We start from the raw sequence: 25,363 nt of genomic DNA, 5'->3' as shown, positions 1-25,363 counted from the left end.
AAAGGGTATAAATAGTGATAAGACCTGCTCCAACTTATGACGGACCAGAATCATGATCACTTTCCAAGAGAACAGCCCGTGAATGGGAAAACTTTAGAGTTGTAACTCGAGAAACCAGGAATAGACCTTTTGTGTTTCTGCCACTGGAGCCAGAGGTTATTTTGTTTCAGGAGATTCTCTGGGACTAAGAGGAAAACAGGATATTGTGGACAATATGTGGATGCACAAGAGTATCAGCACTCCTTGATGTCCTACTGGGGGAGTGCTGTGGTTGGATATGGTGTGAGCGTGTCCCCAGAGATCTCATGTATTGGAAGCCCAGTCCCCAGTGTGGCCATGTTAGGAAACAGGAACCTGATGGGAGGTGTTCAGGTCATCGTAGGCTCTGAGAGTAATTTGGTTTCTATAGGACCCCTGATAGTTTTCAAGAGAGAGTTGGTATAAAACAGTAAGTCTGGCCCCTCCCCAGCCTCTCCGGCTTCTCCGGCTTCTCCTTTTGCCGTGGGATCTCTGACATACGCTCCCACCTTATATATATAATTTATACATATAATTATATATATAATTTAGTTGTAGAGGGACACAATGCCTTTATTTTATTTATTTATATTTATGTGGTGCTGAGGATCAAACCCAGTGAGTGCCTCACATGTGCTAGGAAAGGGCTCTACCACTGAGCTACAACCCCAGCCCACTCCCTCCATTTTTGAAACGCCATCTGCAGTGGTGCCCTCACCAGAGCCAAGCTGATTTTAGTGCTGTGTCTTTATCCTCCAGAACTGTAAGCTAAATAAACCTCTTTTCTTTATAAAGTAGACAGCCTCAGGTATTCCATTTTAGCAATGGCAAACAAACTGACACAAGGAATAAACCTAGAGGAAGGGGCTCTCCACTCTGCTCCCCGATGAAGGGGTTGAATGGACTGGGGCACTCGCGAAGTGAGTGTGCTCACGCCTTTTCAGCTCTTATGGTCAGTCCCAAGCCAGCTTGTCCCCCTCACTTCTCAGGATAGAAAAACAAGTTGCATTCCTAAAAGATAATGTCCAGCCCAGGCGCTTTGTGGCCAGTGGCCAGCACTGTTTCCTCTGAGGGCCAGATTATAAGCAGGTCATTTGTCATTGAGTCTCTATAAGCTGGTGAAACTTCACTCTGTGGGTGTTCAATGAATGGAGAATCTGAACCCCGGATATAGCGTATCACCATCCTAAGTTTTCAGAATTTGTGTATTTGCTTTAGTGTGGTCCTCAAGGTTTGTTTAGAGTGGATGGTTTTGAGGGCTTCTAGGTGGGTTCGTGTGGTGATTTTTAGCTGTTTTCTGACCGTCTGTGGTTGGGATTGGAGCCCCCTGCCAGCACTGGCACTCACCACGTCGCTGGGCGCCTCGGTCCTAATGGTGGGTCCAGTTGAGCAGGACACCTAGGGAGCAAAGATGTGTTCGGTGTGGTCACAGGAGGGAATCTCACTGTCCGAGTTATTTAGTACCTGTTTATAAGCTGAATCATGTAAAGAAGATAGAACCAAAAAGAAGCTAGCATTTGATATTTGTGAAGAATTGCCTTGCCTCCCCCCACCCCCTTCAGAGCTGGGAAACTTGAGGGACAGAGCCCCAAAGCCCCGGAGCCGGTTGCCTCTGTTGTCCTTTGGTAAGTGGACACCTGGCATGTCTGGGGGGGCCCAGGAGACTTGTGCTCCCGACACCTAGCTCTGTAGATGAGCTGAGCTGATTGCTCCCCAGCTGAGGCCGAATTCCAGATCCCTGCAATTGGGGATCATGAGGCAAGAGGGTTTGAGGCTGGCCAAGAAGAGAGTTGTTGAAGATGGCGGCAGAGAGAGGAAGTGGGCTGTAGAGAGAGAACGTGGGCCGTAGAGAACTCTGAACACTCTGAATTTGGTGGCCATCTTTATTATCCAAATCTCTATTGCTAAGGTTTGGTCCATTAAAATCTGGCTGTTTATTACTGTAGATTCTTTTGAAATGTTACCAACATCTTCATAGAGGGGATGATCTTGAAATACTCTGGGAGGGATGCAGCTGCGGTATATGCATACTTCTAGAGCAGGCTGATCCAGAATCACGGTCAAGTGCTGTTGCTGTTTCAGCTGTCCTTGTGCCGAGTGGCCGGACTCTGGCTCTCAAGCTGGGGATTAGGGAAATAGTTGCTTTATAGGAAGATTCTCGAGGGTATATAGTCAAGGCTTCATCTTCCATAATAAGAAGTCCTTAAATAATATCTAAATCTGAAAGGCAGGAAATAGTAATACAACTGTGGCATTTTAAAAATGAAGACAGATGCCAAAAGAAAGAGCCACAAGAATTGAAAGTCAGTTTCTCTGGGGAATGAGAAGCTGAGATGACAGAGGTGGGGTGAGGGGCTGCTGTTTGATGTATTAAATGCCAGACTGTAGATGAGTTCTTGTTGGTTTGTTTTGGTTTTTGTTTTTTTAAGAAGGGAAGAAAGAATGAGAGGGGTTTCCTCTGAGGGGGGCCAAGAGAGGCAGAAGGATGGAGAGGCTCACCTGAGTTACAGCATCCTCATGCACCCGATCTCAGGCTTCAGAGAGATTTGAGAGACTCCACAGGTTGTGTTCTGTGGCTCTGGGTGCTTTTTAGTGGCTGTCACTGTCTTCTCTGCTCACTGTTAGGAAGCCGTAGAGTCATGCCCGTCTACTCCCCACCCTGTGATTGCGGAAATCCTCCGGTACTCAGTCATAGTATCAGTGAGCCTGGTGGTGCACACCTGTACTCACAGTGACTTAGGAGGAGGCCGAGGCAGGAGGATCAGAAGGTCCTGGGCAGTCTCAGCAACTTAGCAAAACTGTCTTAAAATAAAAATATAAAAAGGGCCGGGGATGTAGCTCAGTGATAGAGCACCTCTGGGTTCAATCCCTAGTACTTCCAAGGTTATTTGTAATACCTACCCACAATGTAAATGCTATGTAAATATTTATACTACATTGTTCAGGGGAATAATGGCAAGATAAAAATGTCTGTATTCATTCAATACAGATGTCCTTTTTTTTCCTAAATATTTTTTTTTTTTTATTTTTCCAAGTTTTCATTTTTATTTATGAATTAGTCATTTCATCTCCAAAATGGGCATAATCATAGTAGTTTAGTTACATTGTAGTAAGGAGATTATTCATGACAAGCACAAGGCCAGCATGTGGCCACTGATAAATAAATGGTAGCTATGATGATGGTAGTGGTGGTGAAAGTTCTGGAAGAGCTTCCACATGTTAATCGCTGATGAATCACCCAGGCAGGATTCTGCTTTCATGGATTCTGCTTTAATAGGCCTGATGATGAGCCTGGGACTCTTCCTATCCAGCAAGCTCCTACGGGTTGCTGGTGCTACTGGTGCACAAAAATAATCCTTTGAATAGTAAAGGTCTCCATCCCATTCTGGTGGCAAGACAGGGCAACCTGGTTGGTTCACTGATTTGTTGTATGTTCTATCTTTCTATCTTTCACTATGTGATTTATTTTATTTATTTTTTTTTTTTATTGGTCTTCCTAAATATTTTTGATCTGCAGTTAGTTGGATCCATGGATGTGGAACCCATAGATACAGTGGATCTGTTACATGGTCACCAGGTACATAATGGCACATTAAAGATAGAACCACTGGCAGGAGCTAGCTGGAAATGTTTGGTTTGCTGGGAGGCAAAGAGAGCCACAGATATGTCAAGACCTTAGAATTTAGGAAGAATGGTGAGTTTGTCTGCTCTAGCCTCCTTCCTTCTGGCACATGAAGTAGGAAGTACCCCATTTTATAGAGAGTTGTACAAGCAGCAAGGAGTCAGGGGTGACTGGCCTAAGGTCCCACAGAAGGTTCTTGGTGAGGGAACCACCACCACCTACCAACTTTCTTAATTGTGTAGTTACCTATATGATACTTCAGCTGTTCCATTTTTAAAATGACAACCAAATGCAAGAGTTATATTAGAGAGTTCCCCTGGACCCAAGTTGGAAAGGGAACAGATAAGAGATAAACGTATTCTGTTGGCCTGTTCCTATGATGGACCCATTGCAGTGAATGTTTTACTCCCAAGATCCCCAAAATGGCTACTTAAAGCTTAGCCACAGGAAGTCCCACCATATGTAAGATTTTTAGGGTCCCCCCCTCTAGATTTTTACCAACAAGTATTTTGTTACTGCATTTGAGCAGTCCTTCTCAACCAGAATTTCTTTCTTTTTTGGGGGGGGGTGGAGGGGCAGGTAGCAGGGATTGAACTCCGGGCACTTGACCACTCAGCCACATCCCCAGCCCTATTTTGTATTTTATTTAGAAACAGGGTCTCACTGAGTTGCTAAGCACCTCACTTTTGCTGAGGCTGGCTTTGAACTCACGATCCACCTGCCTCAGCCTCCCCAGCTACTGGGATTACAGGTGTGCATTACCACACCCAGCTCAACCAGAATTTCTAATCGAGCCCTAGCACCATGGCACATCCACCACATATAATAAATTCGCTTTTCTCCTGTGCACTTAAAATGGCCCCAACTGTGTATTATCCTTTGCAAAAATGAGAAGAGTCCTTCATCTCATTTCATGTGGGGCTTCATGCTTTCAGAACTCAGCTGGAAGGGCTATATGTGGGTTATTTTTGGTGTTTTATCATACCTTATTTTTTCCTGTAGGCAATTCTGCTTCACACAGGAAAAATGCCCTGTCTTTGAGTAGCATCAGCTTCTGGTCATGTTTTTGCCTAGACTGGAAAACTTAGTCCTTCCTCATGCCCTGCATTTGAACCCCTGACATCCTGTTTATTATAAGCATTTATAACCTTTGGCCTATTAAGAGCAGTTGTCCCTAATGACACTTCAGACCCCTCATGTCCATCCCAGGTGTTCTCTAAAGCACATGGTTAAAAACTAAAGCATTGCAGAGTCACCCACCTGTATCCTAGCGCCTCAGGAGGCTGAGGCAGGAGGATCACAAGTTTGAGGCCAGCAACTTCCTGAGACCCTGTCAAAAAAAAAGATCCAGAGTGTTGGGGATCCAGAGTGTTGGGGAGTCGATTGTTTTGTCCTAAGTGAGCTTTTGTCCTCATATTTGCAAGTGATGCTTATTTTCATTCTTGAGTCAGTGGAGACCCTGAACTGGGTTTTAAGAAGGCAAGTTTTTTTAAAGGTGAAGTGAAGGTGATTCAGAGTGTAGCGTTGGGGGAGGGCGGGCAGCCTGAGTTCTCAGCTTGGTCCTGCCATTAGTTAACTGCGACCACTGACCCTTTGCGCTCAGAGCCTTTTCAGGGGAACGTGTTTCTTTATAGTCTCTCCTGGCTGGCCCAAGGGGAAGAAAGGAGTGGGAGAGGATGTGGAGTGCTGTCTGTTCTTAGCTGGGCACTGCAGTACCTGGCTGCATTCCGTCCCTGCATCTGGCCTGTGGGCACCTATCGACTCCTCCATCTTCCCAGATAAAGCCAGCTAAGCGGCCTGTGCTCACCCAGAATGCAAACCCCAAACCTGCTGGCTCCTGCCACAGAAGTTTAAGAAAGAGGAAGTTTTTGTTTTGAGGAAAGAGAAAACACTTTTTATGAGAGCATTATAATTCAACTTAGTATTTGGGTTCATTTTGACAAAATCATACATGTAAATCATTTCATTTTAATCCTCATCCTCTTCCTTTTCCTCCTCTCCTCCTCCCTCCCCCAGTCTCCTGTCTCTGCTCTATGACACATGCTGTCTTGTCCATCTACACAAAGTTGACATTCCCTTTGATAATTTTAGTTATGAATAAAACCTGATTTTGTTAAATTCATTTTATGTTTCTTCCCCCTTTCTTCCTTCCTACTCTTGTTCTCTTTCTTCTACTCCATTGGTTTTCCTTGATGTTTATGATATCTGATCCCCTCCCCAGCCACCGAGAAGGAAGTATTTGTTCAGTAAGTTTCAGAAATTTTTCCATACCAATTTTCTGTGTTCCTTTAATGGCAGAAAAGCTGCCTGGATGGAGGGTTTTCTAATTTGTCCATTGCCACAACCCCCCGTCTCCTCGGGGAGGTGCCTGGTCCCCTGTGCGTGCTTGCAAGCTCCTGACTCATTTTTGAAGATCAGTTGGTTGAGTTGCTTTCTCTCATCTTTACCTTTGAATTCGGGGTTTGGGTCAAGAGTGCAGGGGAAAGGAGAGCATTAAGTTAAAGAAGAAATGCTTTGAAGATATGATTTACTTCTCCAGAGCTGAACTAGTGAAACACCTTCAGGGGTTTGTTCCGAGAGGCAAAATAGGGGCCTAGGGTAGAGCGCCTCCCTAGCGCACGAGGCCCCGGGTTCCATCTCCAGCACTAAAAATGAGAAGAAAACATTTTCAAGGGGCGGTCCTCTGCTCCAGGGCTGTCACAGGGCAGCACCGCATCCCTAGCTGCTGCTGGCTGAGACCCAGCACTGGAGGTCTTGGAAGGTGGATGGGAACTGCTTTATCTTCTAAATGACAGTAATTATCCAGCTCACATTTCATAAGAAGAAGAGGATTTTTTGATTCGGCATGCAGTACCTACAGCGGCTGAATGAAGGCAATTAAGTGTCTAAGGATGCACACAAGAGCTGGGAAATGCTCTCAATGTCAGGAAGCCCACAGGCCTTTGCTAGGCCTCCCACCTGTGTGTGTCTGTATTTATACGTATATCAACTCACCTTTTTTTAGGGTGTAGATGATAATCCACTCTACTGATTCATAGAGTAGTACTCAGGGTTGCCTAAACCCTGGCCTTCCTGCCCCCAATCTCTTGACCTTCCGGTGAAGTCAGACTGTGAGTTTTGTCAGAGTCCATTCCTTTCATATCAATATGTCATCCAACCTCATAATTTAGAAATGTAAAGCTTGTGTGCTGGGAGTGGGGTGCTGGGGGTGGAACCCAGGGCTTCACGCTTGCCATGCTAGGCAAGTTATTTACCACTGAAACACCCCAGCCCTAAAGCTTTTCTTAAAAATTGTTTTTGACATCATTATTTTTCACGGGGGGAAGAATCATCTAGGTCCTAAAGGAAATAATGTCCCAGAGTCTAGGACAAAGTCGTCTCTTTCCCCTAGCAGAGCAGCTGCCTCTCAGATCCAAACTGCCTGCTAGCTGAGACCATAAAAGAGTATGGGTCTGGCCTGTTTCCTGCTCTGCTTGCCTCTTTGAAAGAGGACACCTGGAACCAACGTAGGCCCTCAGGACAGGTGAGCTGGAGCTACCTGTTCCCAAAGACCTGTTGACAAAATATCTGGCGACTTGCTGTTGGCCAAAGGAGAGAGGACTGGCCATGGGCTGTCAAGTGGGTTCTGGGAAGGGCTCTGACTTGTGCAGACAACCTGCACACTGCAGGCCTGTGGTCAGGGTGTGCAGGGAGCGGCAGTACTTGTCCCCTTCTGCCCCCCAGTACTGGGGAGTGAACCCAGGGGCACTCAACCTTTGTTTTTTATTTTGAGACAGGGTCTTGCTGAGTTGCTCAAACTGACCTCAAACTTGCCATCCTCCTCTCTTAGTTTCCTGAGTAGCTGGGATTACAAGTATGTGCCACCACGCCCAATTTTTTTTTAATTTCTTTTCTTTTTCCTTTTTTTTTTTTTAATGTGAATCCCTTGTGAAAAGGGACAGATAACTGCTTTGCACCAGTTACTCGGCTGTATTTGAAATGAATAGATGGCTATAAGTTTTAGTTGGCCTCCTTTAAAAACTCACAATCCCATCAGCATGTGCAGTCAGGGCAGAAGTTCTGCTTAAATCAATTCTGTCACTCTTGAACCAGTTAAGCAGCAGGCTTAGTTATTTTACCTGTACAGTCCTTAGAGGGGGAGGGTTACACATGAAGTTGCTAGAGACCTCACACAGACCTTGGAGATGTTTGGACATCTTCAGTCAACTCTTGTGTTCCTGGGACACAGAGATGTTTGTCTGCTTGCCTGTCTGGGCCGGGTACTGGGGTTGGAACCCCCAGGTACTCTGAGGCACACTGAGCTCCGTCCCTGTTACAGGTCTGTGCCACTGCACCCAGCATTTGCTCACCTCTCTAGAGGGTGGGGTGTGTCCCCTCCGTCGCTCTCCCCAAGGAAGAGAAGGAAATGGCCAGTTGCCTGCCTTCTCCTGGTCTCTGCTTCACAGGAACATCCTGTTTGAAAAAGCCGTAAACCTGCTGCCCCTTGTTAGTTCCAGGTGTTGCTGAGAAAGCCACCGCAAGCGCAGCTCTGTCTGCCAGCTGCAGCTCTGTCCCTGCCCCCATTTGGAATAAACAGAGTAGGGAAACCCAGGGGTTTTGAAGGGATGCACATAGTCCCCAAAACACTGGTATCCTTTTGAAAGGCACAGTCCTGTTCATGACGCATGCCCCAGAAGCTCTCAGTCAGCAGCCAGGATCCCTCCTAGGTGGATAGTTTAGGCCAACCGTCTCCTCAGCTGGTCTGGCCCCTCATTCTCTCCTCCCTTCTCAAATTCCCTGAATGAGGAAGGTTTGCTCCTGGCCCAGGTGCCCCAAATAGATGCATGTGCTCCTTTAAGAATTTCTGGGTTAAACTTGGAAGAATAGCCCACCTTCCAAGAGCGAAAGATGACATTGTTCAAAGAAGACTCAGCCCAAGGGAGCTGGTCTCAGGGTCAGCAGGAGGATAGAGCTGGCAGCTTCTGTCTCCATTCAGACAATTCTTGGCCTCACCAGGAGAAACAGCCCATCCACAAGTTCAGGCAGCCTCAACCCCTGTCTTGCACTTTAGATTTTTATTTATTGTCACAATATCTGAACATGAAAGTCACTTTTTTAAAACCAGGTGTGGTCACACACACCTATAATCCCAACAACCCAGGAGGCTGAGGCAGGACAATTAAAAGGACTGGTGATGTACTTAGTGGCATAGCACCTCTGGGTTCAATCCCCAGAACCAAATAGATAAATAAAGCTATTTTTTAGTTTGGGTTTTGGTACTGGAATTGAACCCAGGGATATTTTACCACTAAGCTCTATCTCCAGCCCTTTTTATTTTTAATCTTGAGACAGGGTCTCACTAAGTTGTTGAGGGTTTCACAGAGTTGCAGAGGCTGTTCTCAACTTGTGGTCCTCCTGCCTCAGCCTCCACTGTAATTCACTGGGGTTACAGGGGTGTGCGGCCATCCCCAGCAGGAACTGGTTTCCTCCATGTCATACTGGAAGCCCTGCCAAAGATACACTAAGGCAAGAAAGAGATAGTACAGGCCTGGGGATGTTGCTCAAGCGGTAGCGTGCTTGCCTGGCATGCGTGCGGCCCGGGTTCGATCCTCGGCACCACATACAAAAACGAAGATGTTGCGTCCTCCAAAAACTAAAAAATAAATATTAAAAAATTCTCTCTCTCTCTCTCTTAAAAAAAAAAAAAAAGAAAGAGATGGTACAAATATCAGAAAGTAGACCAAACCATCTTTTGTAGGTAAAATAATGTACTTGGAAAAATCCAGAGACAAACTTGGCAAAACTTCTGAGGTTTATAAGGGAACTACCTAAGCAGGGGACCAGGTGCAGGATCAGCATACTGAATCAGTAACCCTCCTGAACATCAGCACTCACAATTGAGAAAATGATCGTTTTATTTGTCATTGTATTTTTGCAGTAACCTTGAGGAAGATTCTAGCCCTGTGTGATAGATGTGAAAAACTGGAGTTAAAGGTTAACTTGGGGCTGGGGCTGGGGCTCAGCAGTATAGCGCTCAAGGCCCTGGGTTCAATCCTCAGTATCACATAAAAATAAATAAATAAAATAAAGGTGTTGTGTCCATCTACAACTAAAAAAAAAAAAAAAAAAAAAGATGAACTTGACAAAGATCACACACCTTATAATTAACAGAATGGCTGAAATCTGGTGTTCCTGAGCCAGGACCCTGTTAGTTTTGGCATTGTGCTCCATTGTTTCTGTTCAACACCTATCATTAGGCTGCACATTTCTTAATTGGGCACTTTTTAAATAAATGGCCATGGACACTGTGTCAGTGTGCAACCCAGAGGCCGCATTTCTTTGAAGGTTAATACATGTGTAGGTGGCCAGGGTTGTGCTGGCTAAATCATGAGGACAAGACCTCCCAGGAGTCCACTGTGCCCAGAATGCAGTACCCGCCTCGCTGTCCACAGTGGAGGCATTGACATTAACAGCAGGCTCTGACCTTGTTCCCTCTAGAAGCCACTCTCTTAGGAGCCTGAGGTCCCGATTCCAGAGTCCTGGCAGAGGGCCTCTGCTTTTGTTCAAAGCCCTAACAGTTCAGAGAAACCCACCCAAGAGAGCAAGTCAAGTTGAAAACATGGCCACAGACCACATGATTGCCAGAGCTTGCAGTGAAGGTGACCTGTCTGATTGCTGGGTTGGTGGGTGTCATTTTTTTTTTTTTTTGTAACATTTATTTTTTAGTTTTCGGCAGACACAACGTCTTTGTTTGTATTGTTTGTATGTGGTGCTGAGGATCGAACCCGGGCCGCATGCATGCCAGGCGAGCGCACTACCGCTTGAGCCACATCCTCAGCCCGGTGGGTGTCATTTATGTACACATACAGTGTGTAGAATCTTGCTCACACGCATATCTGGGTGCTGCTCTTCTGTGGCTGCCATGGTCACAGGATAGCCAGTTTTGAGGTGCATGTGCTAGATGTCTCCCTCACCTTTCTTGGAGATGTCCTTCCATATATTTTGTGGGCAGGTCACCTCACAACTATGTGGATTTGTCTGACAGCATAGATCTGAAATAAGCCTTGGCCAGCAGTGGAGCCGTTTTATCGTGCCCTCTTTCCTGGGGTTCACACAGGCCTGGTGCAGGTGGACACGGATGGTGTAGGCCTCAGCTGTGCTCACAGGAGGCAGCAGGGTGCAGACGCGCCTGTCAAGGGCGTCTGGCCTTCTTGCCACTCTGTACAAATCCATCAGCAGATAAGAGCTTCTGAAGGTCCTTTCCTAGTCTCGCTCACTTTGACAGATGTCTGGGGAGCCCTGCATGTGACTCTGCCGTGGGAGGAGGCCATTAGGGCCAGGGAGGAGGTAGGATGGGTGCGTTGGAAGGTGGTGCTTCCGACTGGCTGGTGGATGCTGGGAAAACTGGGTGTGCCTGTTTCTGAGAAGGACTTCCTACACACTGTTAACCCAAGCGTAGGTCACAGAAAAGAAGGTGGGTTAGGGCGAGCAGATGACTGGGATGCATTAACTGAATTTCTGAGAATTAAATGCTGGGAGCATATTACAAGAGTGACATGGAACCTAATAGATGACTACAATGTAGATGTTGGATGAGAATTTACCTCTTGAGATTTGAATCACACTGAAGGGCCCTTATCCACTCATTGCAAAGGTATTTATGGAGAAACCTTTGAATTCTGAGACGTCATCCCCTTATCTCCTGGGTTTGTTTAAAACAGCGTACCCCTTCTCATTTGGAGAAGCTGTATTTGTATTCATCTGAACAAAGAACCTCCCAGGGTAGGAACTGGAAGTGGGCTCACCTGAGGGACAGCAATGAGATACATTAGGCTTAAAGGACCTTAGTTCTTTATTTCAGAGATGGAGGCAGCAGCTCTTCTGATCTCTCCATCAAGTCTGTCTGTATTGCCCAGAGAGGACTGTGAATATGTTAGAATCAGCATGTGGATCATGAATAAGAATAAGAAGCAATAGCTAGGCATGGTGCACTTCTGTAATCCCACCATCTTGGGAGGCAGTAGGATTGCAAATTCACAGCCAGCCTCAGCAACTAAGTGAAGCCCTAAGCGAAGCATCAGCGTCTAAGGAGAAGTTTCTGAGATTTGCCAGAATTACCAAGAAAAGCCTCCCCCTCCCCCCAGCAGGGGTAGATCTATCACTCTAAGGAAGCAGAAGATAGGGTGAAGATTCTGAGGAGCCCTGGGGTGATTTGGGGTTTGGGAGTTTTGTGTGTGTATGTGGTATGGGATTGAACCCAGGGATGCTTACTACCGAGCTATACCCAGTTCTTTTTATTTTTTACTGTGAGACAGGGTCTTGCTAAGTTGCTGAGGCTGGCCTCATACTTGTGATCATCCTCCAAGTAGCTGAGGTTACGAATGTGCATCACCATGCGCAGCTTGCAGAGGTGTAGGTGGCTCTGCGGCTGCATTTACCCAAGCCCTCTTAGTGTGAGGGATCACCGTCTGGGGTCAGCTAGCCCACTTGGTGGAGTCTCAGGTGGCAGTAGCAAGGTCTCCTGTGCCTGTGGGGTTGCATGAGCTCTTCCCCTGGCCACAGACCACACTCATATCTAATCACCTCCCAAGATAGAGTTAGGCTCTAACCATAAACTGTCACCTCTGCTGGGCCATCTTCCTTCTCACTGGAACCTGCCAGTGGGAGCCTGGTGTATCCATTCCTCCCCCACAGCCTGTTGCTGCTCCCACATCTGAGAAAACATCCCAACTTTCTAGGCCTGATGACGGGGTTTCTCCGGTTGAGCCAGCCATATCATATTCGGACAATCTGGCCCTTCGGGGGTCTCCTGCTGAGGCCAGGATAAACTCAAGATTGTGGGAAGTCTAGCACAGTGCCGCAGATCAGGGGTAGACAGTATTCAACAGTGCATGGTAGGGCTTGATGTGTTTGTTGACTGTTTTGTTTTTGCAGTATTGGCGTTTGAATCCAGGAGTACTCTACCACCAAGCTACACCTTCACTTTTTTTTATTTTTTAGTTTAAGACAGGGCCTAAACCACCCAGGCTGGTCTCGATCTTGTAGTCTTCCTGCCTCAGCCTCCTGAGCAGCTGGGATTACAGGAAGGTACCACTGTACCTTGCTAATGGTTGTTTTTGAACTAACTCTTGGTTATTACTTCCCCTCTAAACAGACAGCTACAGACAGTTCTTCTAATTCTTCTCAGAAGAGGGAACAGCCTACTCGGACAATCTCCTCTCCCACATCCTGTGAGCACCGGAGGATTTATACTCTCGACCCATACCCCACGGACCATTACCACCCTGACCAGGTGAGCGCCGGTCTCATTCCCTGAGATCACCAGGACATGTCCCCTTTCCACTCCTGCTCAGCTAAATGTCCCAAGCCTAGGCCTCCTGTGTTCAACTTTGTACCCCCACCCAGTACTGAAGGTTTTGATGGTAACAATTCAGCTTAGAGATTTCATGTGCCAAACATCTTGCCCCACACCCTTTGTGTGCTTTGTTTGGTTTAATCCTCTGAAGCCTAGTTCATAGATGAGGCAGGGATAGGGACGTGAGGTACCTGATGGAAGGCCATTCAGCCCACGTTTGTCTCCACCCAGAGGGCCACAAGGCCTCTGTGTTCCTCTATCTGGAGGGTCTCCTGCTTGCTGGGAAAGCGTGAAGCTAAAGAGTGGCACACACCTGTAAGCCCAGCAACTTGAGAGGCTGAGGCAGGAGGATAGCAAGTTCAAGGCCAGCTTTATTGCCTTAGCAAGACCCTGTCTCAAAAAATGAAAAGGACTTGGGGGGTGGCCCAGTGGTAAAGTGCCTTTAAATTCAGAATCCCCCGTACCGAGAAAAAGAATGCTGCTCACTTGGCTTGAGCTCCCTGGCATGGCGGGCTGCAGGCCCAGTCTTGCTCAAGGGAGATGGAGCTGGAGTCTGGAATTTAATAATTCAACAAATATTTACAGAGCGGCTGCTTTGTGGAGGAGGTTCCCAAGTAGTGGGGCATGGACTGGTGCCCATGTAAGGTAACAGGGCCACCACACTGTTTAGAAATGAAAAGAAAGGAGCACAGGGCAAGTGAGTTTTTTAACATAAAGTTAGATTTGTTTGAATCTTTTTTTTTTTCATAGTTGTAGATGGACAGAATGCCTTTATTTTATTTGTTGTTTTTTTTTAATATGGTGCTGAGGATAGAACCCAGAGCCTCACGCATGCAAGCGCTTTGCCACTGAGCTACAGCCCCAGCCGTTGTTTGAATCTTTTTAGAAAGATTTTATTGTATGCTTTCTAATATTTTGACTTTAAAATGTGCTTTTTTAAAAAATCACTTTATGGTAGCAGTAGATGGAAATGGACTTTTTACACAATTTGTTCAAAAATTCTTCCAGTTTGTGATTTTCCAGATTCTTACAAATTGATGTAGAGACTGACAGGAAGTAGGGCAAAACTGGTTAGCCACGGCCCCTGCCCTCAAAGCACTCAGGATCTAGTGGAAAGTGATAGGTAAATCTGTTACCATCTGAGTTCTGGAGCAGTATTATAATGACAATGATGGCAACAGGTATCAGGCATCCTGTTTGTCAGGCACTGAGCTGATCCTCTACCTAGGTTATTCCTATTCATTTTCCCAACAGGCCCATGTGTGTTACGTGTGTATACATATATAAAATATATATACACATATATATACATATATATAATATATGTATACACACATAACACACATTATATTTCCTGTATATATACCTACATACATATACACTATATATGTATATAAACTACACACACACACACACACACACACTTTATTTCCTAGTATCCCCTATTGCTCTCTTGTGAACATGAGCCAGGTGCAAAATGCATCTTATATGGTGACCCAGTTTGTTCTGGGTTTTTTGTTTTTGGTTTTTTGTTTTGGTTTTTGTTTTGGTTTTGTTTTCTGGTGGGGAGAGGTACCAGGGGCACTGCACCACTGAGCCACACCCCCATCCCTATTTTTGAATTTTAGAGACAGGGTCTCAGTGAGTTAGTTGCCTAGTGCCTCGCCCAGTTTGCACATTTTGTACATACATAAGGAAGTTACCCTTAAAACATGCAGTATATGCCAACATCCTTATTTCTTTTCTTTCTTTTTTTTTTTTTTTTAAGAACCAGTCTTATGAAAGATCATGCTGTACAAAACCAGGCAAAACTAAAGTAAACTGTCAGACATCATCCCCATGTGCCACTGCCTGAGGAGGTTAGGTGGAGGAGACAGGTCCTGTTCCACCTGTTGCCGTGGGAGTATTGGGCTTCTGAATATTCAGACTGTTCTGTTGTGATTGCACCCTTTCCTGTATGGTCTTACTTCAAAAAGAAAAGAAAATGCTGGTCCCTACCTGTTTAATCAATTTTCCCAGTAATGGATTAAGGCTCATAATTTGAAATACTTCTTTGATCAACAAGATGTTAAATAATTACAGAAGGGTGCTCACCTCAGCAGCATATATACTAAAGTTAGAAGGACACAGAGAAGATTAGCATGGCCCTTGCACAAGGGTGACAAGCAAATTCGTGAAGCGTCCATATTTAAAAAATAATAATTACAGAAGGGGTCGATTTCTTTAAGAAAGGCCTTGGACCACCAATGAAACTCCATACCATGTACAACCACAAGAATGGGATCCTGATTAGAATAAGTTATACTCCATGTATGTACCTGTGTCAGAATACAATCTACTGTCATGTGTATCTAAAAAGAACAAATTTAACCATTTAAAAAGAGAGGCCTTGGTTGGGGTTAAAGGTGCATTTTGGAGGATTGGGGAGGGAATTTTTGTTTTATTTATTTATTTATTCATTCATTCATTCATTCATTTTCTTTATCTGGTGCTGAGGATGGAATCCAGGGCTTTGTGCATGCTAGGCGAGAGCTCTACCGCTGATCCACAACCTCAGCCCCAGGGGAGGGAGTTTTTATGGATTGGGGTGGCGGGGTGAGGGGGTTGGTTTTCCTTTTCTTGCTTGTTTTTGGCCACTGATGTCTGTTTTCCCTGGGCAGCGGATGCCAAGGCCCTACCCGCAGGTGAGCTTCCCAGACGACGACGAGGAGATTGTGCGCATCAACCCGCGGGAGAAGATCTGGATGACGGGGTACGAGGACTACCGGCACGCGCCGGTCAGGGGCAAATACCTGGACACCTTGGAGGACGCGGACTCCTACGTGCGCTTCGCCACCAAGGGCGAGGTCCCCAAGCACGACTACAACTACCCCTACGTGGACTCGTCAGACTTTGGCCTCGGGGAGGACCCCAAAGGCCGCGGGGGCAGCGTGATCAAGACGCAGCCCTTGCGGGGCAAGTCCCGGCGGCGAAAGGAGGATGGCGAGCGCTCCCGGTGCGTGTACTGCAGGGACATGTTCAACCACGAGGAGAACCGGAGGGGCCACTGTCAGGACGCGCCCGACTCCGTGAGAACTTGCATCCGCCGGGTGAGCTGTATGTGGTGTGCGGACAGCATGCTCTATCACTGTATGTCGGACCCCGAGGGAGACTATACAGACCCCTGCTCGTGCGACACTAGCGACGAGAAGTTTTGCCTCCGGTGGATGGCTCTTATTGCCTTGTCTTTCTTGGCCCCCTGTATGTGCTGTTACCTGCCCCTTCGGGCCTGCTACCACTGCGGAGTGATGTGCAGGTGCTGCGGCGGGAAGCACAAAGCAGCCGCGTGACTCCGGTCCCCTCTCCTCCCCCTCCTCCATCCACAACCACACGGGAACTTCTGTATCTTCCACACTCATCTTCTCCCCTGCTCCCTTCCACTCCAAGGGGCGAGGAGAGCAAGAGGCCTCCCAGCCCCCTGGTCCCTTGAGGCACCATTCCAGCCTGGGGCACCTGCGCGGTGGACTCTCCACTCCCCAGCACCCACTGCGACAGCCACATACCCATTCACACGCTCGCCCAGTGTTCTAAGGGAAAGAAACCTTCTGCATAGACTCTTCGTGTTATTACCAACCTGTAATCATGCTAACGTCTTATCCATGTTGATTCCTGTCTCTCCTCCCAGCCTCTTCCAGTTTGAATGAGTCTGCGGTGGAAACGGCTGGTTGGGGGTGGGGTTTGTAGTTCTTTTTACCAGGGGCACCGAAGCCTGTCTCTCAGTCTGGCTAGCCTGGTTGCTAGCAAGCGTCAGGTTCCTGTGGAAACGTGCTGTCAGTGCTGAAACCCGACCAGAAGTGTTCTCACCTGCAGTCAGCTGTCGTGTATAGGAGGTGAGCTAGTTAACAATCTTGTACCACAAAACAATGTCGCTTTAACTTTTCTAAAGCCAAATTTCCCATGTAAGCTGCAGTTTCTCTCCTTAGCCCATTGTCATTTCTGCCCTCCCCCCCCACCAAATCTGTTGAATTTATTCACTGATGCAAAACATTCACCTATAAAATGACTGAGAATTGAGCCTTAATTTCAGATTAACTTGTGAGAATCAGGAAAAATTCCTTAAACTGCATCACAGCCTCTTGGACCAGGGCTAGAAAGGGGATTTCAGGTCTCTATGAACCTCCCCAGTTCACCCCTTAAGATGGAACTTTTTAAAATTGTGTTGCCACCACTTCTGAAAACTTAGCAATATTAGAATAAGATGTTAGTGAAGTAAGAGATTTTGCTCATTATTTTGCAGACCTAATAGCCTATTCAAAACAAACCAGTGTTCTTCAAGGAACACTAAAGTTGTGAATAAAACCATAGGAGCTCCCCCCAGCCCCAGCAACTTTTTTCTATCAAACGGGGGCGATTTTAAATGTCATAATCGAAGAGTGGTGGGTTGCATTTTTGTTTGTGGGTTTATGTTTTTGTTTTCATTTTGGACTCAATTTCACATCACCAGATTCTTCATTTATACTTGGGAAAAAACAAGGCCATATGTAAAAACCCTTCTGATGCCTAAGTGTCTTCTCCTGCAACTCCACACCCAGACTTGCCACTTTGGGTGCATAGATGGTTAGGTCAGCCGACTTGAGTCTGCCTGTCACCTTGCCGTGCAGGAGGCTTCTAATTAGCTGAAAAAGAGTATTTTTCTAATATATTGCAAAGAATAGCCAAATCTTCTTATTGAAGAAAGAAGAAAAGTGAACAGTGGTTACCTGTACCTAGCATAGTACAATCAGAACCTCGCGGAGAACACAGGGACCAGGCTTGTCGATGCTGGCTGTTCTTCCTGCCACCATCTTCCCATGGTAATTGCCAGCAGAGGGCACAGCCTGGTCCCACTCTCCTCCCTCTCCCCCTCCCTTCTTTATTGCACACAGGACAACAGTCTTCAAGGAAAGGGACTTTCTTCCAGTCTGCCATTCGTACTGGGAAAGTGCTAGCCATGCTTACCTTCATGGGAGTGCTATCAGCTCGCCTGAGAGCCCGCCATGCTTCTTTTAGACAGATCATCAGTGTAAATACCCAGTGTGCTTATGAGTTAGTTGGTAGACGTTTTCATTTGTTGGAATGACTAGTTGGGGCTTTCCAGTGTGGAAAAGGAGCAGAGAGCTGTCCGTCTGTATCAATGGAAGGAAAGAGAACCCCTTCCCTGCCAGGAGAGCATCTAGCCAGCCTCCAATGCTGTGGAGAGACCATCTGCCCCAGCCTGAGGTGTCGCCTCGAGGCCTTTCTCTAAGGTCGCCTCTCTGCAAAGCACAACACTAATCTACTTTCGTCAGACCTCAGTTCAAGTGCCCCTATTTATTTCAGTGAAAACACACACACACACATCCTGGATGCTTTGTTTGTCACCTCTATTTAGTTCATTACTTGTTCTCTCTTCCCTTACCCCTTGCTGGTTTTCCCCACTTTTCAAGAGTTATGCTAGTGAATCTTGCACGCATATCCTTTTTGGTTTGCAAAGGCAGCGGTTAAGGGCACAAAGACAGCCATGGGGACATTTATGTAAATACGGCTCTCCAATTGCCACACTGCAGCTGAACAGTGTGCAGTATTTTCCCAGTCAGCTTTGCCATACTGACGTCAATCATTTGAGAGAAATTATTCAGATTTTTATTTTTGTATCTGTGGTAACAAAAACATTAACCAAAAGATTTTCTGTTCAGAAGCTTCCCCGCCCTCCCCCAAGCTATTTGCTCACATTAACAAATTAAAGTGCCTGAAGCATAATTCATTCTTTACCTGTATACTAAAAATCCTGTTGTATTGATTTTTTTATAATAAGCCTTTTTACCTCTGTGTAAAAAAAATATATATACAAGTGTATGATGTACATTTTAGTTCTTAACTTTTTTTTATGGTTTCTAATATGTATGACCAATGTAGCCATTGCTTTAAAATGTACCATGTAAATATAAACACATTCTACCAGATGGCTGGCTTTGGGGTGTCTGTCTGCCTGGAAATGGGGTGTCTGTTGAGCCTCAGCAGACCTGGGAGTTCTCCCACACAGGATGGGATGGAGTTTCCTTTGCAGAAGGACATGTGGACACCGAGCTGTTTTTGTGAGGCCCTTCCAGCCTAAGGTTATGTCATATTCCCAAGGGGAGACTGCAGCTCCGTGGGCTCCAATGCCTCAAGTGAAAGGAATGCTCCGTGTCACCGCCCGGGAAACACCCCCTCTTCCTAGGCCTGCTTCCCCACAAGATCTCCTCAGAGGGAACAGCTGTACTTCCTCCGAGTTGTTTTCCACCAATTCCTGCTAAACCTCAGGGGTACGAATGTGTGTGTGTCTGTGTGTGTGTGTGTGTGTGTGTGGTTTGGAAGACCATTTCTCACAGAAGACAATTGTTAAAACTGCATGACCCTGGGTCTCCTCGGAGCAGCGTTCTTGGCTCTTTGCCTTTCCAAATGGACTCTTTGGATGCTCAAAAGCTGTAGTGATGATTCCCCCGGAGGAAATAAAGCTTGAGGTCTTTTGAGGGTCACAAAGGAAAAGTTTCAACTCCTTCTCTAGAGAAACAAGAAGGGTCCCTAAAAAGAAATATAGAGGGCCCCTCCGTCTTATTTTTAACTCTTCCCTGAAGGGGTGGCTTTTCCAAGCCACCTGGGCAAAGGTAAAAAGCAAAGATTCTAGAAATTGGGGTGTGAGAAAAATCTGGAAGGCTCCTCCAGAGCTGGAGCAGGGAAAGTGTCCTAAAATCATCCTTGACCCTCTCCCTTCCTTCCCATTATCCCTGGTATACAGTTGAGGAACTGAAGTTGGGAATGAGTAACAAAGGTGACCTTCCATCAGGAGAGGCAGGGATTGAGCCGGCCTGGCTGCGGAGTCCAGGCCCCTATAGAGCCTCACCCCAGGCTTCTGCTTCCATCCTTCTTGCCCAAGGGTTTGAAAGTGAGCTGCAGCCAGAACCCTAGCCCTCCACCACTCGGGCTGCCTTAGGAAGAGCTCGTCTTTGGTGCCCATTGCCCAATGCCAGAAAATAGGCCTCTCCACAAGTCATCTTCAGCCTTCCACTTCACCTGTGAGGAGGAAGCCCATGTACAGGAATGACGCAGTCAAGGTCACTGGACAGTCTGCCGCTGCAAGCCAGTAGCCCTTGAGCAAGTGATATCACCCTCCCGAGTTTCTTCTGGTATAACTTACTGGACCCACAAACAAGGCTAGAGGGGGCAGCTGCCCCAGGCCCTCTTGCTAAGCACCAAACTCACAGCAATGAAAGAAAACACACTTCACCTAATGACTGAGGAAGAGGAGCGTCAGGTGAGGTTCAATAGGGAGTTAGGCTTGGGATCTGGTCTCAACACTTGGCTTTATTATAGGTGGATGGATACCTACCCTTGGCAGGTTTTAGAGCTTCAATGACATGCTGTAGTTACAGTGCCACATGCAGGAGACACTCCCAAAATGCTCATTCTTCTGTCCCTGAAGAAACACTGGGGACTGAAGAATAAACCTTTCAAGGGACAAGAGACTAATGCATGAGTCATAGATATTTTGTAAGAATTACAACCTATTCATTGAGATTTCTTTTTCTTAATTTATGATTCTGAATTTGATTGGGATTTCTTGCTGTATGTTAATGGTCCAAGTGTTAGCTGCAGAGGTGCACTAGTCTGGGTGGATTTGGAGGGGCCCTCTTTGTGGAGCTTGGCAAACGTCAACAGCCTGTGTCAGAACAGTTCTGCTGAGAGAGCTGGGTCCAGCTCAGTGGCACTTACCCAAGGTTGGGGCATACTGTCTCCTGGGTACTGCCTGCCTGAACTTCCCAGGCCCATGTCTGGCCTTTGGTATACCCTCTGCCAGTCAGGCTTCTTCTGCTCCCCAGATCCTGGTCACCGCCACCCCACCAGATGGTGGACATTGTTGGATGTTGCATTCAGGCAGGCAGTCACAGGGTGGCTTTGCTGGCCTTGTGGCGGGGTAGGAGCTGGTGCAGGGGTGTCCACAGGCATTCCTGATTGCAGGCCTGCTGGGCTTTCTAATTTGAGGGGTAAGAAGGTTAGACATGTCACTCTTGGTTGGTTGGTTTGGGGGATCCAACCCGGGCCTCAGCCTTGCTAAATGCACACACTTTTTATAATGAGCAATACCCTCAGCTTCCATTTGTTTAGGCCTGAACCAGATGTATGGATTGAAGGGGGATGACCTGGGTCACATTCTGCTGACCAGATACAGTTGTGACTGCAAATCAGGGCCTGCACTATGTCCTCAGCTGCAGCAGCCACCAGGGTTAGTGCCCTGTAGAATTGGACCTCCCACCTAAAGGGCAGTGCAGGGGTGGGGAAGAGGAGGCAATGGTTTTTGTATATTTATAAGGAAAAAAATATATAAGGTGATAGTTATACTTAGTATCCTTTCCCTCTCCTGTGTCCCTTCTCTTTTTTTCTTTCAGAGCGGGCCAAGAATCTGGAGAGAAGGGTTCTGATGAGATAATATCTATATGAGATAATATCTATAGTTGTAAAAATATCACACAATGGGAGTTTTCTTATATTCATTTGTAAGGGATGCTAGTAACAAAGTACCACAAATTGGATGACTTAAAACAACAGAACTGTCCTAGTCTAGATACCAGAAGTCCAAGATTAGAGCTATGAATGAGGAAGGCTGTGACTGAGAGTCTGGCCCAGGTCCCTCTCCTTGGCTTATAGATGGCCATCTTCTCCCTGGGCCTGTTCACATCATCTTTCCTCTGTGCATGTCTGTGTCAAATTTTGTTTTTGTTTTTAATATATTTTAGTTGTCAATGGACCTTTATTTTATTGATTTATTTTTATGTAGTGCCAAGAATCAAACCCAGTGCCTCATACATGCTAGGCAAGCACTCAACCCCGCAACCCCAGCCCTCAAATTTTGTTTTTAGAAGGACACCACTCATACTGAATAAGACTCAACCTAATGACCTAATTTTAACTTGATTACCTCAGTAAAGACCTTATAAGGTCATATTCCAAAGTATTAGAGATTAGGAGTCCCTATGACTTGAGGGTAGGGGATAATTCAGTTCCTATCACACCAAAGGTAACTGGTGTGTGTATTCAACTTTTCTACAGTTGTATATATGTGTTTCCTCGTGGGAGAGGAACTAATAGAATCATGAATCTTACCTATCCTGTTGTGACACCAGTTTTGGTACCAGGGATTAAACCCAGAGGCACTTAACCATTGAGCCATAGTCCTAGTTCTTTACATTTTTATTTAGAGACAGGGTGTCACTGTGTTGCTTAGGGCCTTGCTAAATTGCTGAGGCTGGCTTTGAACTCAGGATCCTCCTACCTCAGCCTCCCAAACCACTGGGATTATAGGTGTGCATCACCGTACTTGGTGGGGGCGGGGGGAGAGGTCCTGTGTTCCATCCCCAGTACCTCAAAAAAATATATATATGATAATAATTAACACTGCAGGGCTGTGGATGTGACCTGGTAGTAGATCACTTGACAGCACTCCTAAAGCCCTGGGTTTGATCCATAAAACAAAAAAATGTCAAGTTCAATGGCACATGCCTGCAAACCCAGTTGCTAGGGAGGCTGAGGCAGGAAAATCAGCAGTTCAAAGCTAGTCTCAGCAATTTAGGGAGGCCCTAAGCAACTTAGTGAGATCCTCTCAAAATAAAAAATAAAAATGGCTGGGGATATGACTTAGTGGTTAAGCACACTTGGGTTCAATCCCTGGTACCCCCTCAAAAAAGAAAGAAAGAAAATGCTAATTTCACTTAAGAATGTTTTTTTCATGAAGCAATAAATATCACTTTTAATAAATATTGGCTCTTGAATTTACATCTTTTTAACATTCTGTGTGGAAAGACAGAGCATGCATAAAACACTTTTGCTGCAGATTCAGTATGTTAGCATGTCTAGGTAAACTGTGTACTTGAGTTGCAAGCTAAACTAACTGCTTTTAGTTGAGCAACTGGCAGACTGTCATTATGGTTAGGTTGGAATGGTTATTCAGGCAGAGGTATTTGGCAGACATCTTCTCAAAAAAATGAGCAAAAACAGCCTAAATACCTCAAGGAAATACTTGTAGTCAGTGATAAAATTTGAGCATTCAAGCAAAAATTGGAATTTTGTAAACCATATACCTGCTACTTGTTAGTAGACTTTTCTCACAGAATTGGTGGTTATACTAAGAAATGTGACTTTGGGGTTGGGGTGTGGCTCAGGAGTAGAGTGCTTGTCTGGCATACTCAAATCCCAGGGTTCGATCCCTAGCACCCCACCACCCCCCGCAAAAAAAAATTAAAAATCTCTTTTCCAACTACTTCTTTGTCTAAAGTCAGATTATCTTCAGATACTTCAACTAAAACAACATGTCACAACAAATTGAACTCAAAAGCAGATATAAGAATCCAGCTGTCTTGTATTAGATTTTTAAATTTCTCAGTTTTAATTTCTAATGCAGTCATATCAATAGCTATAACCTGAAGCTCTTTGGGGTTCTCAACTTTTCAGGATATAAAGGGATACTGAGAAGAATGGTCAATTCTACTCTTGATTCTTTTCAAGTGCAGCTTTCACCTGACCCTTCTACTTTTGGTTGCCTTCTTATTTGGACAGCTCTCTTTGTGTCTCTTATTTCATTCTGTTTTGTCCTTCTAAGTGCCCACTTAGACCAGTAGCACAGGGCTTATCTTGCATTTTGCAGAGGTAACTTTTTGCATTTTGCAGCGTTTCTCTCAAGTGAGCATCTGTTCCATACGGAACAGTGGAGACCTGTGACCTCCAGGCCTTGAGGGCAGTCTTCCTCTCCTTTGGGCTCCACTGTCTTTCCAATAGTCCCTTGCTGGTTCTTCCCATTGCATAGGAGAGTCCTCTATTCAGGTTCAGCTTTGGCCATCAGACAAGGGAGTGTTCTTAGCTCCCACTTGGGAGTCAGTGGCTTTCTCTTGTGAATGGTTGGAACATCTGCTCATCTCTTGGAGTCTCTGATAAAGATGGAGAATTCAGTCTAGTTCATTTCCAAGCTTTGAATAGTCAATCTCAGCATCCTTCTTGTTCTTTTTTTTTTTTTTTCTTCCCACTTTGGAACCCGGGGCATTTTATCACTGAGTTACAACCTCAGTCCTTTTTATGTTTTGAATCAGAATCTAGCTAAATTGCCAAGGGTCTCACTTAAATTGCCCCAGGCTGGCCTAGAACTTGCAAACCTCCTGCTCCAGGCTCCCATGTTGCTGGGATCACAGGGCATGCTGTACCACTGGTGCACCTTTCCCTTTCTACCACTGTCAATGTCACTTTCTCTAGCAATTAACCATCTGAAGATGATGATGCATGCCTGAAGCTAGCCTGTATCCACCCAGCCCCCATTGCATGCTGGGAATTGTAGTCTTTGCTGCTTTTAGGAGAGGTGGAAGAAAATGAAAGCCGGCTCTGCCTAATCTAGACAGTAATTCCTACCTGGTTGCAATATGATTGCTGACAAAAGGAGTAAGTAAAATCAAATGACTTCCTTTCTTCCTGGTCCTGTCTGTCCTATTCTGACTCAGAAGGAGCAACATGGATGGTGCAAAATACAAGATTGTTCTTTTAAATGCATCCCCGTGGATGGTGTGGTTAGTGAGCATTCTACCTGAGTGTTGGCTCATGACCTTGTCTTTGCTTAGAAGACTGATGCCAGGTTCGAGGTTTCTGAGAGGCTTCCCAGGAGTCAGGGGGGTGCTGCCAGGGGTCTCAGGTGTGTCTGCTCTGCATCTACACTCATCTGGGAGTGTTTGGAAATAATATTTGTGGCTTGATGCAAAATCCATCCCACATTTTTTCTTCTTTTGTCAAGCCTGGGTAATAACTACCTCCGTTTCACGCTTGCTATGCTCCATCAGTAACTATGGTTGCCTTTTGAGTGTCTTCCAAAAAGAAGTTTTTTTCCCTGCCAAAAGAGAGAAAATCGATCCTGTCTGCCCAGCTCTAAAAGCTAACATTGTTGCCATCCCAAAACCATCCTGCGGAAAGTACAGCGAAGGAGAAAGGTCAAAGCACAAGCCCAGGGCTGTGTTACCTCTGAGTCTCCCCTCTGAGGCCAGGAAGTTGTGGTGTGGCTCCTGCATGATGTTTTGAATGAGTGGCTTGGCTTCCTCACCAGCGAAGTGCAATGGGCATAGAAGCTTTGCAAACGCCTGGCCCCAAGTGGGGCCCAGATATTTACATAGTGGCCTTTCAGTCTGTGAACCAAGTATGTACCTCTGCAAATATTTTAGGCCTCCCTGCAGGCCTGCAGGCCCCTAAGTGCCATTCACCAGCTTTTAAATTTGTTTTGCAGGCAGTGAGCCACCAAGAGGGAGGCCTGACTCAGAGCACTGGGGGCCCGGCTGTCTGCTGCCGCTGCCTCCTGCCACTGTAGACTTGGCAGGGAAGGAAGCAGT

General features: G+C 46.1%; 1 protein-coding gene and 1 non-coding gene across 4 annotated transcripts in view; both read left to right on the top strand.

Annotated features, from left to right (window-relative positions):
- Spred2 (sprouty related EVH1 domain containing 2) overlaps positions 1 to 18,895 on the top strand; it is a 117,768-nt gene extending 98,873 nt beyond the window's left edge. For all 3 annotated transcript variants that reach the window (XM_077791764.1, XM_026387227.2, XM_026387228.2), the window contains 2 exons: positions 12,774 to 12,911; positions 15,635 to 18,895. In XM_077791764.1, the coding sequence (XP_077647890.1) occupies positions 12,774 to 12,911; positions 15,635 to 16,303 (807 nt within the window). In that variant the 3' untranslated portion in view covers positions 16,304 to 18,895. The remainder of the gene's footprint in view (positions 1 to 12,773; positions 12,912 to 15,634) is intronic.
- Positions 15,061 to 15,167, top strand: LOC113181655 (U6 spliceosomal RNA). The gene has a single exon (XR_003300614.1). It is a non-coding gene; the product is annotated as a U6 spliceosomal RNA (small nuclear RNA).
- Positions 18,896 to 25,363: the final 6,468 nt, after the last annotated feature.

This window comes from Urocitellus parryii, chromosome 12 (genome assembly GCF_045843805.1).
Source record: "Urocitellus parryii isolate mUroPar1 chromosome 12, mUroPar1.hap1, whole genome shotgun sequence".
Classification (NCBI taxonomy): domain Eukaryota; kingdom Metazoa; phylum Chordata; class Mammalia; order Rodentia; family Sciuridae; genus Urocitellus; species Urocitellus parryii.
The sequence above is the reverse complement of the archived record's forward strand: the minus strand, read 5'-3'. Positions and strand labels throughout refer to the sequence as shown.